Source organism: Myotis nattereri, assembly GCF_964212035.1.
Source record: "Myotis nattereri genome assembly, chromosome: 10".
NCBI lineage: Eukaryota > Metazoa > Chordata > Mammalia > Chiroptera > Vespertilionidae > Myotis > Myotis nattereri.
The window spans coordinates 47,893,530-47,912,147 of NC_138085.1; the positions used below are offsets into that span (position 1 = coordinate 47,893,530).

Consider the following 18,618-nt stretch of genomic DNA (forward strand, 5'->3'; position numbering starts at 1 on the left):
TTGGAGAAATATCTGCTTAGCCCCAGGAGTTAAAGAATATCCCTACTACTCTACAGCTTATTTTTTAATCGGGCAGCATTAATAATAGTTTACATTTATTGAAGACTTCCCATGTACTGTATAAGCTGTTCACAAGAACACAACAAAGAAGAAAAAGATTGAGAAATGTCTCCAGGGAAAAACATTGCTAAATGTTTATAGGACCCTAAGGCATTATATTTGGGTATATTATTTAAGTACAATCCACTATGCTTAGCACAACTATTTGATTACTTTCATAAAAGTCAACATCATCTTCATTATCCTGAAGGATTCTTCTCTAAAAAATTTTATAGTAAACATAAATGAATAAATATTTCTAAATGCTAAGTAATTGTTCAGAACACTTCCTCGTATTACTGCATCAGAAATAGTTTACTATCAATAGTTTTTAGAGTGGAGTGTCTGAGTGGTTTGGCTCAGTGGACAGAGCATCAGCCTGCGGACCGAAAGGTCCCAGGTTCGATTCCAGGCAAGGGCATGTACCTTGGTTGCGGGCACATCCCCAGTAGGAGATGTGCAGGAGGCAGCTGATCGATGTTTCTTTCTCATCGATGTTTCTAACTCTCTATCCCTCTCCCTTCCTCTCTGTAAAAAAATCAATAAAATATATTAAAAAAAATAGTTTTTAGAGTGGAGTACTTTGTTGTTGCCAACTAGTCTCTATTTATTATTACTGATCATAATTAATCTAGAAAGCATAAAATGCAATATTCATTCATTTATTTAAGAAACTTCCACTATATACCACATCTGCAATTTATAACACACCGCTGGATGTTGAGGAGATACCAAGTTGTATTCCATTCAGGTGACTACAATACTATGTAGAAGAGATAAGTGTTATGGAATAAAAATTAGGTGCAGAGCAAATTCTAAAGATGAAAAGATTATCCTTTGCCAATAGTAGTAGGAATTGTTTCGTGTGAGCACTAACCTTTAAATTGGGTCTTAAGAAATGTACAGGACTTTAAAAACATAAAATATAGAAGAGGTAAGTTTTTTAAAATGAACATATCTTGAACTGTGTTTTATGCAACAACCAAAATCCCTGCTGGTGTAGATAATAAATGATATGATTTGTATCTTTAAAAAAAAAAAAAGGTACAATTGAGAGAAGGGCACAAAGACAACAGGAATGGATAGGTTATGTTCAAAGAATGGTGTATAAAACAGAAATATAAGCACTGAGGCTTATGTCTTATAAAAATTATAGTAGTGTCAATACTATTTCTATCATATCACTCTTGCTTACAATCTGATATGCCTTCTTATGTGAAGTAAAAAGTGGTCTAGAAACTGCATTTGGGTATATAATCCATGTGATAGCCTTCATGCAAGACTGCTGACCTACATGTTAGACTGGAGTACAGAAAGGCTAGAGGCAGGAAATCCAGGATATAACCTCCAGGCAAGCATTATGGAGAGCCTAACCTACAATACAAGAATTGGGAAGTGAGATGACATCATTTAGCGGAGGGATACTGAGGACAGGAAGGCTAAGGCACATGCCAATACTGACTCTCCAGTCTGAATGACTAAAAAGATAGCATTACTATGAAAACAGTTAAATCTGGAAATGTCAGATATGGGTACTTGCAGGTTCTGTAAATATGTAGAAAATCATACCTCTTTTCATTACCTGCTTATAGAGTGCCGGGTTCCTGTTTGATGTTAAATAGATACCATTCATTCATTTTATTACCCAGCTGAATGAAATCTCTGTCTACACTACCACTCACCAGTAATGCTGAGTGGGTTACTTAATATTTATATATGTACTAGAGGCCCAGTGCACAAAAATTTGTGCACTCGGGGAGGTCCCTCAGCCCGGCCTATGCCCACTTGCAGTCTGGGACCCCTTGGAGGATGTCCACCTGCTGGATTAGGCCCGCTCCCTGGGGGACCAGGCCCAAGCTGGCAGTCAGACATCCCTCTGGCAGCCTGGCAGCCCTCAGGGGATGTCCACTTGCCAGTGGGGAGTAGGCCTAAGCTGCAGTCGGACATCCTTAGCGCTGCTGAGGAGGTGGGAGAGGCTCCCACCACCACCACCGCTGTGCTGGTAGCCATCAGCCTGGCTTGTGGTTGAGCAGAGCTCCCTCTGTGGGAGCGCACTGACCACCAGAGGGCAGCTCCTGCATTAAGCGTCTGCCCCCTGGTGGTCAGTGTGTGTCATAGTGACCAGTGATTCCCAGTTTTTCTGCTGTTAGGGTCAGTTTGCATATTACCCTTTTACTATATAGGATAGAGGCCTGGTGCATGGGTGGGGCCCGGCTGGTTTACCGTGAAGGGTGTCCCGGATCAGGTTGGGGGTCCCGCTGGGGTGCCTGGCCAGCCTGGGTGAGGGGCTGATCGCTGTTTGCAGGCTGGTCAAGCCCCCCCCAGTGGGGACCCTCACCCCATGGAGGTTTGGCCAGCCTGGATGAGGGCCTGACGGCTGTTTTCAGACTGGCCACACCCCCTTTAGGGTTGGAGGTCCACCGGGGTGCCTGGCCAGTCTGAGTGAGGAGCTGAGGGCCCTTTTCAGGCTGGCCAAGCCCCCCGATGACGGAAGTTCCCAGCCTCTCCTTTTTTTCTTTTTTATTCTGGGATTTATTTACCTTCTATAATTGAAACTTTGTAGCCTTGAGAGGAGCTCAGAGCTGGCCAGGGCGGGCAGGAGGAAAGCCTCCTGCTCGCTCCAGCTCCGTGGCCACAGCCAGCTGAAAGCAGGTATCTGGGGTTTATTTATCTTCTATAATTGAAACTTTGTTGCTTTGAGTGGAGCTTAGAGCCTCTGCGGTAGGTGGGAAGCTTGGCTTCCTCCATCATTGGGGCAACCAAGCCTCTTGCTTGCTCCAGCTCCGTGGCTGCCGGTCACCATCTTGGTTGGGTTAATTTGCATATAGTTGCTCTGATTGGCTGGTGGGCGTGGCTTAAGGCATAGCAAAGGTACGGTCATTTGCATGTTTGTCTTTTATTGGTGTAGATTGCTAACCTTAGATAAAAGGATTACTATTTGGGAGGGTAAAAGTAAAAATTGATTTCCTATAAAACTCAGGTTTTCTTAAGAATGGATTTCCATGTTCTTTCCATTCACTGACTTCAGTTTTACAATGACCCCTTGAATTCTTTTCAACAGTAATGTTACACATTTCTTAACACCTGTGGAAATATTCTAAATGCATTTGAGCAGAATTAAAATGCACATGTATCTGTGTGTGTTTAAGACACTACGTATTATATATATATAATAAATCTATGCTTACACATATACCTCTACCAATCCTATCTAATAAAAGAGAAACATGGTAATTAGCCATACATCCGCTACCCTTCCCATTGGCTAATCAGGGCAATATGCAAATTAACTGCCAGCCAAGATGGCGGCCAGCAGCCAGGCAGCTTGAAGCAAACAGGAGGCTTGCTTGCTTCAGTGACGGAGGACTCCAACGTTCCCCGCCTGCCGCTGCCGGCCTGAGCTTGCAGTTTGAAACATTGTTACAAATATAGAAGCTAAACAAAACCCTAGAAACCCGCTTTCAGCCAGCCAGGATCTCAGAGCTGGAGTTGAAACAGTGTTTCGATTATAAAATCCAAACAAACCAGATACCTGCTTTCAGCAGCGGATGCCTAAGAGCTGGAGCCAAGCCTCAGAGCTAAAGCTGGCCCAGAATAAAAAAAAAGAAAAAAGAAAAAAAGGAGCGGTTGGGAGCTTCAGTCACCCGCCAGCCTGAAAACAGCCCTCAGCCCCTCACCCAGACTGGCCAGACACCCCAGTGGGGACCCCCACCCTGAAGGGTGCGTGACCAGCTGCAAACAGCCATCATCCCCTCACCCAGGCTGGCCAGGCACCCCAGTGGGGACCCCTACCCTGATCCAGGACACCCTTCAGGGCAAACCAGCCAGCCAACACCCGTGCACCAAGCCTCTATCCTATATAGTAAAAGGGTAATATGCCTCCCAGCACCGGGATCAGCAGAGCCTCGAGGCCTCCCGGCACTGGGATCAGCGTGACGGGGCAGCGCCCAAACCCCCTGATCGCCCTGCGGCTCTGTGTGTGACAGGGGGCGGGGCCACAACCTCCCTATCCACCCTGCTCTGTTCATGACAGGGGAAGGCGCCCAACCCCCTGGTCAGCCCTGTTCTGTGCCTGATAAGGGGGAGCTCCCCAACCCCCTGATCGCCCTGCAGCTCTGTGTGTGACAGGCTGCGGTGCTCCAACCCCCTGATTGGCCCTGCTCTGTGTGTGACGGGGTAGAGCCATAACCTCCCCATCGGCCCTGCCCTGAGTGTGACAGGGTGCGGCGCCCCAACCCCCGATCGGCCTTGCTCTGTGTGTGACAAGGGGCGGCGCCCTAACTCCCCTGATGGGCCCTGCTCTGTGAGTGACAGGGGTCAGCACCCCAACCCCCTGATTGGCCCTGCTCTGTGCGTGACAGGGGGTGGCGCCGCAACCTCCCCCTTGAGTGACAGGGGCCGGTGCCCCAAGCCCCCAATCGGCCCTGCTCTGAGCCCGACCAGGGCTGCACCTAGGGATTGGGCCTGCCCTCTGCCACCCGGGAGCAGGCCTAAGCCAGCAGGTCATTATCTCCCGAGGGGTCCCAGACTGCGAGAGGGCACAGGCCGGGCTGAGGGATGCTCCCTCCCCTGCGAGTGCACAAATTTTCGTGCACCGGGGCTCTAGTCTACATATATAAAAGTCTAATATGCAGTGTCCCCTCGGGAGTTCTACCCGGAGACCGGGAGTTTGATTGCTCGCCATGACATGTGCTGATCACCAGGGGGAGGCATGGAACGAATGAAGACCCTGGCTGGTAGCCGGGGAAGGGAAGCCCTGGCCGGCAGCTGGCAGCTGGAAGGAATGCCTTTGCTGGCAGCCGGAAGGCCCCGATTTCGTGCACCGGGCCTCTAGTATTGATATGTTTATCTATCTATCTTTATGGCTAACCCCTGGAAACCCAAAAGATGAGCATAGCAGAAAGTAAATAAGAGATCCATTACACAACAGAAGCTGATTTGCAAGTATGGCATGTATAATGTAGCAGGACAAGGTAAGAGGAGGTTGGATATGCACCAGAATGAAATAATGCATTCCAGTTGACATTGCACAGCAATAAGGACAGTCTTCTAACATCTATTGTTTATAAATAAATTAAATGAAAAACTAGAAAATCTGATAGTAAAAAAAAGAATATTTGAACTTTTAAAAAATATACTGTGTATCATTAAAAACATTAAAAAATTTCTCATTTCTATCATAATTTTTAAATTCTCCAGCCCCTATAAAATTCATAACTTTCAAAGAAATGAAAAATAAAAAACATAACACAAATATTAACAGAAGCTGAAAATAAAAATCACTGAAGTCTGATAAGATTTTATTTGGTTCAACAATTTTAGATAAATCTATTTGCCATAACTGAAATAAGGATAATGCAGGCACATGAACATTTTCATGGACAAAAATTAAAACACATTTTCTTTATTCATCTGAAATACCAAGCATATTACTTTACCTAAATCAAAGAGGCAAAAATATCAGTCTAAAAGTTAAATGGCCCTAACCAGTTTGGCTCAGTGGATAGAGCATCAGCCTGCAGACTAAAGGGTCCCAGGTTTGATTCTGGTCAAGGGCATGTACCTTGATTGGGGGCACATCCCCAGTAGGGGGTGTGCAGGAGGCAGCTGATTGATGTTTCTCTCTCATCGATATTTCTTACTCTTTATCCCTCTCCCTTCCTTTCTGTAAAATCAATAAAATATATGTAAGTAAGTAAGTAAGTAAATAAATAAATAAAAGTTAAATGACCTGAACCTAACACAAACCAAAGTGGTAAGCTACATACATATACTAGGTATAAAACATGTAAAATATATCATATATAATATACAATAAATATCTATATTATAAAAGACCTGTGGCTATAACACCGTAACGAACAAAGACCCAGCCACCAGGAGGTGCACGGAGCACCTCTCGGTCCCTCTCCTGGCCCCCGAGCCGCTCACCATGAGGGAGGGGTGGTGGCGGGGCAGGACTGGAGACTGTTGAGCGGTGGTGGCTGGGGGAAGTTTCATGGAGCCATCATGGGGCGGGGGGAGTTTCACAGAGCAGTTGCGGGGTGGGGGGAGACTTGCGGAGCAGTCGCGGGGCAAGACTTGCAGAGCAGTCACGGGACAGGGGAAGCCTTGCGGAACAGCTGTGGGGTGGGGGGAGCCTTGCGGAGCAGTGGCAGGGCAGGTTGGGCCTCAAGGAGCAGCGGCCATGAGCATTGCAGAGCAGTTGCGGGGTGGGGGGGAGTTTTGTACAACAGTGGCGGGGCGGCAGAGGCCATGCGACGGAGGCCAGGCTAGGCCTAGGGACCCTACTTGCACATGATTTTCGTGCACTTAGCCTCTAGTCTATCCTATCTAATAATAGACAAACAGGGTAGTTGACTACCTTCGCTACGCCTCCCATTGGCTAATCAGTGCGATATGCAAATTAACCACCAACAAAGATGGTGGTTAAGTTGCATACGTAGGCTCCAAGCGGCAGAGCGAAGACTGAAGGTGAGGCAGAGCCACAAAGACGGAAGACGGAAGGCGGCTCCGGCCGGAGCGAAGGCCTGAGTCCTGGGTGCCAGAGGAAAACCGGTGCCAGCAGCCAGGAGAAGGGAAGGCCTCTAGAATATATATAAAAGCCTAAGCGACCATTACGACCAGAACAACCAGTCGTTATGATGTGCACTGACCACCAGGAAGCAGACGCTCAACACAGGAGCTGCCCCCTGGTGGTCAGTGCCCTCCCACAGTGGGAGCGCCGCTCAGCCAGATGCCAGGCTCATGACTAGCAACTGCAGTTGCAGCGGCGGAAGCCTCTCGTGCCTCTGCGGCAGTGCTACTGAGTGGCGGTGGTGGTGGCGGTGGCGGTGGCGGCAGGCGCAGTGGGGCCGGGGATGAGTGGTAGTGGAGCTGCGCCTGGCCCCGGCTGGGGCTCCTCCCCGGCCGCCTGCCGTTTCGGCACTGCTACATTCCTCAGGGGGTTAGAGGGGATGTCGGACTGCTGGGTTTCGGCCCGATCCCGGCAGGCCAAGGTCCCAGATTGCAAGAGGGTGCAGGCCAGGCTGAAGGACCCCACCCATGCACGAATCCGTGCACCGGGCCTCTAGTATGATATAATATCATAAAACAAGATAGACACCTGCAAATACCTATGGACTATTAACCAAAACTTAATATTTATTTGACCAAAATAAAAACTTATTAACTCTCAAAGCAGAAATTCAGGCCATAGTCTCTGATCACAATACCACTAAACTAAAAATGAAAATACCAAACTTAGTCCCCAATCACCTGTACCTTGCCAAGTAAGATCAATGCAATAAAATGAACCCATAAGTTTGTTACATAGAGTGAGAATTTTAAGATGAGGCTGTTATAGGTCTATAACTACAAAATGATGCAGAAATTGAAAAAACATGTAAATACCACAATAGCACCTGATCCTCTCAGAAGTCCTAAAATTGTCAAAAGGAGGACAAGTAAAAGTTAAACTGTAGCTCCTTGGACAGGTTAATTCAAAAGTATTAGGCTATTTCTGCTTGCAATAGGATGCAAGTGGGTTGCTTGAATCCATGGCTATACATGACCTGAAATACCTTGCATATATTCTCTGTGGACACCACGAAGGTGAAGTCACCTCATCTTAAACGTAAGTTTCCTTTCTTCAGAGCCTGGTTGCTGCTTGAGAACGGTGCAGGCAATGAGTCTGAGTAACAGTCAAGTTCCACCCCTCCCCCAGGCTCTGCTTTCACCTATTATCTCAGTTCTTGACTACTCCCTCCCCTTTTTACTCTGGACCACTGCTTCCAAAATCCTCCTATCCTACTCCTCCACCTGGGCTGGTGTCTACTTATTTCTCTTTCCTACTTCCACACTATTCCTTATTCAGACTTGATGATTCCCACTAGACACTGGAAGAGTGAACACTAATTTGTTAATTCTTTCCCCTGACTTATCAACTTCATAGCATCATTTCCCTTAGGAATTAGACTCTGAACCAAAGTGAGTTTTAATTTCTATGGGTAAAATCCAGCTCACCACTTTTTTGGAGTAAATAGCAGGCATGCCCATTTACTTATATACTGGAGGCCTGGTGCACGATATTTGTGCACAGGTAGGGTCCCTAGGCCTGGCTGGCGATCAGGGCCAATCGGGGCCTTCCAGCTGCTAGTTGGGGCCTCCCTTCGTTCTGTGCCACCCACTGGTGGTCAGCGCATGTCATAGGGAGAGATCAAACTCCCAGTCTCCCGATCAAACTCCTGAGAGGACACTTAGAATATTAGCCTTTTATATATATAGATTGTTCAAGGCTGCTTTCAGGAAATAAGGGCAGAGTTGGGTAGTTAATACAGACACCATACGGCCTGCAAAGCCTAAAGTATTTACTCTGGCACTTTTCAGGAAGTTTGCCGAGTCCTGTCCTAGCACATCTATATAAATGGTTGAATTTTAAGCAGGAATTATATCCTCTCTTTTGTCCTAAAGATCTCTTCCTCCAACTCTCAGACCCAATAGCTTCAGCTTAGACCTTGAGGCCAGAGCAGACCTAGTCCCGGTGGAGATAGGCCAATATCTATCTACCCCTGAGGCCAGGGAATAGGCCTCACCCACTTGTTGTAGGTCAGCCTGAATAAGAGCCTACCATCTGATATGTGGCTGCTTCCAACATTAAAGGTATGGTGTGTCCTATGGGAGAAATGGACCCTGATCACTGTAGTCTTAGAGAACAGAGTCTGGGCTCCTCAGCAGGTTCTTGTAAGTCACCTGCTCAGCCCTGTCCACCCTGTGACTTGATGTCACCTGGCTCTCCCTGTTCTAGTCTATACTTCTTTGCTAGCTCTGCAGATCCAATCCTCACTTGTTCTTTATTTACTTTTTAGACTGTTGAATGATGACAAAATATGGCCCTCATTTTCTCGAGCTACTATATAGGAAAGATACCTATTTTGGCAGTTGTAACACTGATAAATTCTCTTAGTTATGTCCTGACTTAGCTTAAACTTGGGTTGATTCTAGAGATGAAACAAATTACATAGCTAACCAATCCCACACCATCAATCAAAATATTTAATTCTTAGCTTTACCAGAGTATACAACTCATTTAGCATTGTTGGTTGCTCACTACCGAGGGAAAAAAATTAAAAGAGAGACTGGATGCTTGTATGCTATTATTACTGTTCTCCTACAGTCTCCGGTAGGTAGGGTTAGTAGCTTTAGGACAGTCTATCTGAAGGATCAAGAACATGAATTTTTTTCCTATCATACGAGGCAAAACATTGTCAGATACTTAGACTATCTGGAATTTTTCTATTATCAAAGAAACATCTTATTATTGATAATAAATGAAAGCAAGTTATCATAGCATTATATAAATAAAGCTGTGAGTAGTTACTGATGTTACTATAAAACTTTAGAAGAGAGTGTAGAAATTGCAATTAAACTTCTGAATGATAGGAGTTGAAAAGGTAAGATGAAGGATTTAACTAAGGTGCAAACATCTGAGAAGACCAGAGGGACAGATACACAGCTGTTTGGGAAAGTACTTTTCAAATTTAAGGGATGGGAGGGTATTTGCTATAGGCATCAGTTGGAATTCTCTAAAACAGTAAGCTTCTATTATAAGGAATCAATTAGGAATAACAGCAGTACGTTTCAGTTTACTTTGAAGAAACTTACAATTGACCCTAGAAATAGCTTACCTTTGTTTCAATCCTCTGAGGTCTTATTTGAGTCCTTACTTGCCTACACTCTACAGCAGGGGTGGGCAAACTTTTTGACTCGAGGGCCACAATGGGTTCTTAAACTGGACCGGAGGGCCGGAACAAAAGCATGGATGGAGTGTTTGTGTGAACTAATATAAATTCAAAGTAAACATCATTACATAAAAGGGTACGGTCTTTTTTTTCAATAGTTTTATTCATTTCAAATGGGCCGGATCCGGCCCGCGGGCCGTAGTTTGCCCACGGCTGCTCTACAGTGATCTTAGCATCCTAAGACTAACTCAGGACAGGTACCTGACATGTTTTGGTAGATAAATAGGTTATAGATCTTTAAAATAAAATAAAGACCAACAGGCCTCTTAAATATACTCCACTTAAATAAAAATCTAAAAAGTTCCAAGTTAAAGATGCCCAAATTGAGCACTGAGGGGCAAATTAAAATTCTCTTTAATTATAGTATAAACAGTCCTTGTCCCAACATCAACAAGTTTAGACTAATTTCTGCAGATATTGGGAAAAAAATCTTAGGATAAGAAAACTAAGAAAAATGGATATGGGACTTATTAAAAATTCTTAGATATCAGACTATAATGCCAGAACATTGTTAAAGCTACTTTTCTAAAGATCTGGTTTAAAGTGAAAATCCTTCATGCCAAAGCTCCCCATCTAACAAGTCTTGTGATCTAGATGTTGTGGACTTGATTGCATTTTACTCACTCCTAAAACAATTAATGAGGCATCATGGGGAACCACAAACCAACGTCTGAGTTTTCTCCTAAATCATATTCTAAGAAAATACTCCTTGGGTTGTTTAATATTAAGACAAAAAGTTGATCTGAAAAACAGCAACAATCACCTACTGATTTGTTATGCTTCCTTTAGGTTTTTTGCAACATATCAATAGGTTAGAAACTTTATGTATTTGATACATTTTGAAGTAAGAATAAAAAGTCCCAAAAGGTCTACTGTGGATTTCTGTAGAATATGATACAAGCTTCTTTAACTCACCTCCAGATGCCTTTGACCTTTCTTTCAACTTTTCCGTAGCCATTTCACCATAGCTGGGAAGTTCTGACATCTTCACTCCAGATCGAGCTTCTGCTATTAGCTGACGAGCTCTCTCTCTCAGCTGCCGACGTCGCTCTTCATCTTGCTGCTAAGATATATTGAACAGTTGCCAACTCAGTAATTGACAGAAATGCAATTTCATTTTCAATCTGATCATCATGATAGTAACTGGTTTACAGCATGGTGCTTGGCCCACATTATAAATAGGATGCTCTATATCAGTTGGATGTCACACCATTTTTAAAAGACATCGTAGAATCAGATTTAAAAAAAAAACATTTACAAAATTATTGTATTAAAATGTCTTGTTAAAAATTCACACTAGCTTCTAAAGAATGTTTGGCAGTATATATTACTGAGGAAGTAGCAGAAATGATTATTAATAAAATAATCAGGCTTATAGAAGAGTCATAATATTAAAAAAAATTTCAATTAATACCTACCTTATTTTTAAGAATAGAATTTAACTTGTTATTTTCTAATAAAAGCATAGAGCACTGACTAAAATACAGCTTTGATGGCAAAAAAATGTTGCTACACCATGTTGATAATATATAGGAAATGGTATTTTTAGGGGACTGAAGTAGGAATGGGAAGAGTACATTAATTACACAAGTTATTGCTCTTGATAGTTTCAAAATCAGAACTGGGTAACTGATGTACGATCCCCTTTCCTACTCTCTCTCTCCCCAGAAGCACACTGAAAAGAAAAAGTAAAATACAATGTGGTTTTTGATGTTTAAAATAACAAAAGACTACAGAGAATTAAATAACTAAAATAGTTTTTGCCTACTAAAAAGGGTTATTATGAAACATACTTAACCAATGTGAAATTGCTTCATAAACTGGAAAGTATGTAAAATAAGGCATTATTATGACAAAACAAAGCCTGAAATTATCTGGCCTAACCTATCTTTGCAATATTACCTTCCCTGAACATCTCCCAGCCTCCATTAAAGCTCACATATATTCATACAGAATTGCTTGTATCATGTAGTTTCATGGATGTGAATATGTCATTTCCTCTTCCTGGAATGTTCTTTTCTCATCTTATTTAACTCCTACTCATTCTTCAAGATTCAGTTTAAACCCACTAAACTTCTCCAGATTATCCTTCCCTCCTCCCCACTGGTGGAATAAAGTAGTGTGTGTGTGTGTGTGTGTGTGTGTGTACTACTTTTTAAAATAATGCTTGTCATTATAAATCTGTATAAATGCTTCCTTCTCAGTAGAATTGGGCTACTTAAAGGCAGGAGCTATATCTGATTTATCTTTGCATCTATGGTCCTTAGTACATACCTTGGTACTTGCTATAGAAATTTGAAACATGAAAATTTATAATTCATCCTCTCAAAAGCTTGTAATATAAAGGGAAAGATAAAATAGCCACAATAAAGAGGTCTTACCAAAATGCAGCTAGAGTTCAGGAGAACATTTTGGCTGCGGAACAAACAGAAGGCATCAGGGTACCATGCTTTATGAGATGGGCCTGCAGAATGAGCAGGAATTGAAATGGGTACAGATGGGCGTTGGTAATTAAGTAAGTCAGTGTAGTAGAGACTAAGAGGTAGGAACAATACAAAGACATTGAGGCAGGAAAGTATTTTTGGGGAAAAGTACAGTCTAGTTTTCCTGAGCATAGGGCAAAAATAATGACAGAATGGCAAGGCAAGAAAAATGAAGCTATCTAGATAGACTGTAAAAGCCCTGTCCAACAGGGTGAAGTACTTTATTTTTACTGTAATGAAGCTGAGGGCCAACTAAGTGTTTGGTTTTGCGTGTGACCAATCAGAGGTATAATTGAGAAAGGTTAATCTGACAAAAGTGCATAAGATAGGTTGACATAAAGGGATTGAAAAGAGACTCGTTGGGAGGCTACTATAATAGTCCAAGGAACTTGTAATGAAATCTAGAATTAGGATGGGGACAATGAGAATGGAAATAGACAAATGTAAGATATATATTAGAGATAGAATTGATACCTGTACCAATTCTTGGTAACTAATTAGATAGGGAGGGAAGAAAAAAAGCTGACTCAGAAGTTTAGAACGGTGGCACTAAGAATACAAATAGAAAAACCAAGAGGAACTATAAAAAAGGCAGGAGAGGAAGTTGGGGATAAGACAGATAGGTTGAGAGGCTAGCAGGCCATCTGAGTAAAGATGTTAGTACGCAGTTGGGAAGTGAAACTGAAGAAGCTCTCATGAAAAAGGGAGTAATCAACTAAAGTAAATGTTAGAAGTTAATAAATCTGAACATTAAAATAGGGAAATTAAATTTGGCAGGTAATATTATTAGATGCTGAGATAGTCACCGGATTGGTGGAACCCAGCTATCATGCTTTGAGAATCCCAAGTTACATGCAGGTGTGCTCCAGTCCACAGTCCCAAATAAGTTCTGCCTTGAGTTTTCTAGGCCGAAGTACCAGACATATGAAGGAAGAAGCCTTCACATGATCTTAGCCTTTAGCCATTTTAAGTCACTCCTGATGCTGAAGTCCTTTCAGCTGAGGCCATAGACAATATGGAATAGAGACCAAGCATCCCCACCATGCCCTGCCTGAAGTCCTGACTCACAGAATCTGTGAGCAAAAAACAATTGTTTACATCACTAAGTTTGGGGGAGTTAGTTACACAGCACTAGTAATCGGTACATATGCTTGATACCACACAGATTATTTTCTAGTTGCAAGGGGAAAACAGAACTAGATCAAGGATTAGGGACCAATAATATAATGGTCAGTTTTTGCATCAGTAATATTAGGTCAATCATTTAATGTTTTTTTTTGCTGTGAAACATGAAGTGTACACCACCTAGAACAGTCTAGTCCAAATATTTAAAGTGAATCCATTAAGCCTTTATATATAATTTCCAGTTATCATAAACAGGGGATAGAGAAACATGATGACATAGCAAGGAAGCAGTCAAACAAATTCAGAAGGTAGGATATTCAAGATAACTGACCTGGTCATTTTAACGAGAGAGTTATGAAAACAAACACTAAAAAAAACCCAACTAAACAATCACCATCACCACCAACAAAAGAGATTAACCAGATACGATGTATAGTCCTGAGTTAGATACTGGTTTGGATAAACCAGCTCTGAAGGACATTGTTGAACCAATTATAGAAATCTGAATATAATCAAAGTATTAAATAAGAAGAATGTAACTTGGCTAAAAAATAGTTTATATAGTAATAACTTCATTTTTTATCAAAATAAATACACATATAAATATATCTATACACAAAAACACTTAGAAGTACATTCACAAAGCTGTTATGATAGACTAGATGTGGAAATGTGGTGCTTTTGTTTTCTTTCATTTGTCTTTATTTTAAAATTTTTGATAGTAGATATGTACTACTTTTATAATAGACTAGAGGCCTGATACATAAAATTTGTGCACCTGTGCAGTCCCTAGGACTGGCTGGTGATAGAAGCGTGAGTGTCTGGTGTGGAAGGGCAGGTCCCAGCTGACCTCTGGGCTCTGGGCAGCACCTGGGCCCCAGGGTCCCCACGCCCCCACCCCCCTGCCTGATTCATCCAGCCAGGCGGTGGCCCCGTCCCCCGCCACCGCCGCTGGTCACCATCTGTGGGGCGACTGGCGGGGTGATTGGGGCCGGCAGTGCCGCGTTGCCAACACCTGCCATGATCCACGCCGCCCCCTGGTGGTCAGCGCACCTCATAGTGAATGGTCGAACTCCTGGTTGAGGGGACAATTTGCATATTAGGCTTTTATTATATAGGATATTTTTTTAAAAAAATCTTGGGGTAAGGAAGGAAAGATATGAGATGGTAGGCTTCCTAGGGTGGGTGGTATTTGTGGTGAGGGCAAAAGAAGACAAAATCTAAAATTCAAGGGAAATTTTCTTAGTATTTAGAGACAAGAGCTTATTTGTAGTTAGAGAATTAGTACACACCAGGCAAAATGAGACTGACAATGCGAGAATAATATACAAAAATCCTCAGTACACTTTTAATATTTCTGAACTTGGAAAATATACTAGAATAAAAAGAAATACAGGCTTGATAATGGTGAGTTTTGTGACAGTTGCTGATATTTCTTGATCTTTAATGTGATAAGTCCTTTATATGCATGATCTTATTTAATTTTCACAACCCCAATGAGAATACTTAGATTTAGAATTTCAAGATCACACAGCTAGAACTGATGTCAGAGCCAGGAGTCCAGCTCAGGACTATTTGACTACAGAGCCAGCCCTTGCTCTGAACCACCAAACTATTTGATCCCCAAAATTATCAAATTACATGACCAACTGAGGAAAATTGAGCTTTTACTAAACTTTTTCATCTTTCAAACTTAAGAAAAGTTAAGAGCACTAATAAAAACCATTATTGGATATGCCTCAGGCAACTAGATTTAAGTGAATTTCATTGTGTGAATAATAACTTCTTGGCAGAGCTGGAATTTGGTGATTCAGACTAAGATGATGTGATCTTAGGTCATCTGAGTTAAAATGAAATAAATGATTCTACCTTTCTGAATATGAAATGGAAAACTAATTTCTTCTCACAAGCTGCCACCTTCCCCATGCCCACCCCCTCCTCCTCCTCAACTCCCATCTGTAAAGATTTCTAAGAGTCGACCAAGAGTGCAACTTAAAGCAGACAATTATTAATAAAACCAACTCTAAATACTAATTAGGGACATTTCATCAATTTCCATGTAAATTGTTTGTTTGTACCTATTTACCCATCATTGTTCTCTATACAATAGAAAAAATGCAAATGAACAAGTCAGAATGCGCCCTAATGGGACTTTCTGTTTATAACCATTAGCCCAGAGGTGTGCTGTAATTCAATTCTCAAGTAGTAAGATTTAGCCTCATTAACAGACTGCAAGGGCAGGTTACAACTCATAAAACCCTACAGTAAACAAAGTTTATGGACACAGCACAAAATCTTGAGCCTGATTGACAGAATTCTGGTTCCCTATCAGATTGCCTTGATTTACTTTTCTACTAATGTCCTGACACCACAGAGAAAATTCTGCTTGGGCCTAGAGCTCTCCAGTGGGATGGCATATTTGCATTGTTTGTTTTCTCATCCATTAACTTCCCTTAGGACAAAGAACCAACTGAGGAAATGGAAGTTAATTGTTAAGGTCGGAAGGAAAAGCTTGTAATTGCAGCAATTGATTATGCAACCAATTTTAATTTAATTGATAGTATTAATTTCCAGATTCATTATAAGTAAAACTATTTTATTTTAATTTTTATATATAAGCTTCATTAAAAGTCATTTTCTGCAGTAATATCTAAAGACTAGATAGTAACAAAATCTGATCATCTTTTACTCAAAGAAGACATATTGTTTATGTCAAAGGATAAAATGACCAGAGAGTAAGGACAATGATTATTTCATTATTTTTTAACAGCATTCAGCACAAACTGCTCCAAAATGTAGATAATGAATATTTCTGACAATGATGGTTTGCCTACCTACCCAAGCACAGAAATGAGTTACTGCTGTTTTCACCATTCTGTATTTAAAAGAAGACAGACAGTCATAGCTATAAATAAATGTTTACTATGCTGAAAAAAATAGATCTTTTCCCTGGGATACGAAGGTAACATCAAATACTGTTATTAAAAAGAAAAGTATTGTTGAAAAATTCAACACATATAGAAACTATGTATCTTATTTACCTGCCTTGTCTAAATACACTTAAATAAACTGAAGTAATTAGGCTTCCGATTTCTAAGAATGGGTCTGATGACAATTACCTTTTTCTATATAGCATTATTTAGAGTTATGTGGGTAATCTAGATTTTGTAATGGAAACTGTATTTTGGGGCCTCCCTCCCCACGACCACCTTTTTACAAATTATAACAAATTTCTGTAAATACTAGTTCCATGCCTGCAGTGTTTTCTGCACGTTGTCTCATTTACTACTCACAACTCTGTAAGGTTAACTACTATCTCTCTGATAGGACAGAAATTGCATCTCACTTAAATACACTGCCCAAGATCATACATCTTGTAAATGGCATACTAAGAAGTAAAATCAGTGTCTGATTTCAAACCACTGGTCCTATCTGTTATATAACTGGTGTACAGAAATTTTCTGAGACCCTAGTGTTATTGTGATTTGAAAAAACACTTTTTTTTTGCTTACTCTTAGGCTATACAAATCAGGTTCAATTTCCCCTTGTGCTACTGAATGCTGAGAGGTGACGAGAAACTAACTTGCTTAAATTCATTTAAAACTTAGGTTCCCGACCTTAAATTATAAACCTTCAGAAATGTGCTAAATGTGGTACTTTTAAGCTTTACTATTCTCTTTGCTAACATCTTCAGGACAAGGAAAAGTCCTGTTAAGGTGCCAAGGACTTGCATTTAATACAATGCATTTAAAAATTTCAAGTATACAAGCTAGATCAGAACTAAGCACTTTGGACAAACTGAAAAGAATATTTAGCCCTTTAACAGGTATGTCTTCAGGTTACTATTTTCCTGATCGTTCCAAAATGGTCTACAATCTGCCATAGAAAGATGCACTAATAAAACTTGACAATTTAAGGACAAACTCTTCAAGAATAAGTAATGTAATTCCTTGTTTCCTTTCCATAAAAATGTATTGGTATGCAATTTTTATATTTCACAGTTCACCGACATCTAGGCAAGCTTTCTCCACTGCTTCAATGGTGCTACTTTTAATTTTATCCTCCTTAGTCGTAGTAATTAAAGTGATCAGCAGTGGCATCCCAGCGGCTTTGACACAGTTACAACCCCCTAGCAGACTTTTGCTTTTAAGGGGAAGGGGAAGAAAAAGACTAGAGTTTCATTTCACAGAGAACAAGAAAATCAAGCTTCTCCAATCCTCAACTTCATTCAATTGTTCTTTCAGCAGCCTTTGGATCTTAAGAATCAAATGCAAATGGCTGCAATGGGGGGTCCTTTTTATACATGCCGCAAATGTCACCAACTGACATTACTTTAGCCAAAAAATGATGACATGGATTTGTGAAGGTGAATTAGAACATGAGAAACTGTCATTGTAGCTGCTGAGATCATTACCCACCCACGGGTGTGTTTTATAACATTAGATATTTTTATTCAGTCAGTTGAAAAGTATATATTGAAAAGTCTTTCTATTTAAGAAACATGCCTACACAGGTTTTTGTGAAATAAGCTTTAACAAAACCTTACAAATATATTATTTCAAATAATGTAGTTTACATCCTTACTCTTTGCAAATTTGTGTTTATAACAGGGCAAAGCACTCTATTTCTACCAACAAACGCATAATCCCACAACCTTTACCTCCCTTAATAACATCCTGTGCTTACTTGTGTTAACTTCAGTGTTTCATACAGTTTTAGTAATTGGACTTTTATTAATTGAGCTAAATACATTTTAACTTATCTAAAAATGGGCTTTACTTAATACTGCTAGTATTTCACAGGATTCTGTTCTCAAAATAGTTCATAAAATTCCTCGATTTTGTAGTAAACTAAGAGAAAGAACTTGACTGCCACCCTTTCATCATTAGACAGGAAGCAACTCTCTGTTATTAGGCATTCAGAAAGGACAAAAAAATTATGTGCCTGTCCACAGGCAAGGATTACCAAAGTGCACCTATTCAGTTGCTACCAAAGACAGAATGAAAATAAAAAATAAAATTACAAGATCTTTAAAGATTGGGGTAGACTAGATGTTTTACTGCCACCTTGATCAGCTCTTGACTGAATAAATAGGATTTAGGGTGAAACATTAAAACTGTTTAGCAAATCTT

The 18,618-nt window shown here is 41.1% G+C and overlaps 1 protein-coding gene across 1 annotated transcript in view; it reads right to left on the reverse strand.

Annotated features, from left to right (window-relative positions):
• The window catches only part of EHBP1 (EH domain binding protein 1), a 471,942-nt gene that overhangs the window by 57,838 nt on the left and 395,486 nt on the right, over nt 1-18,618 (reverse strand). Inside the window, exon 20 of the mRNA XM_081100594.1 lies at nt 10,794-10,941. Within this exon, the coding sequence (XP_080956720.1) occupies nt 10,794-10,941 (148 nt within the window). The remainder of the gene's footprint in view (nt 1-10,793; nt 10,942-18,618) is intronic.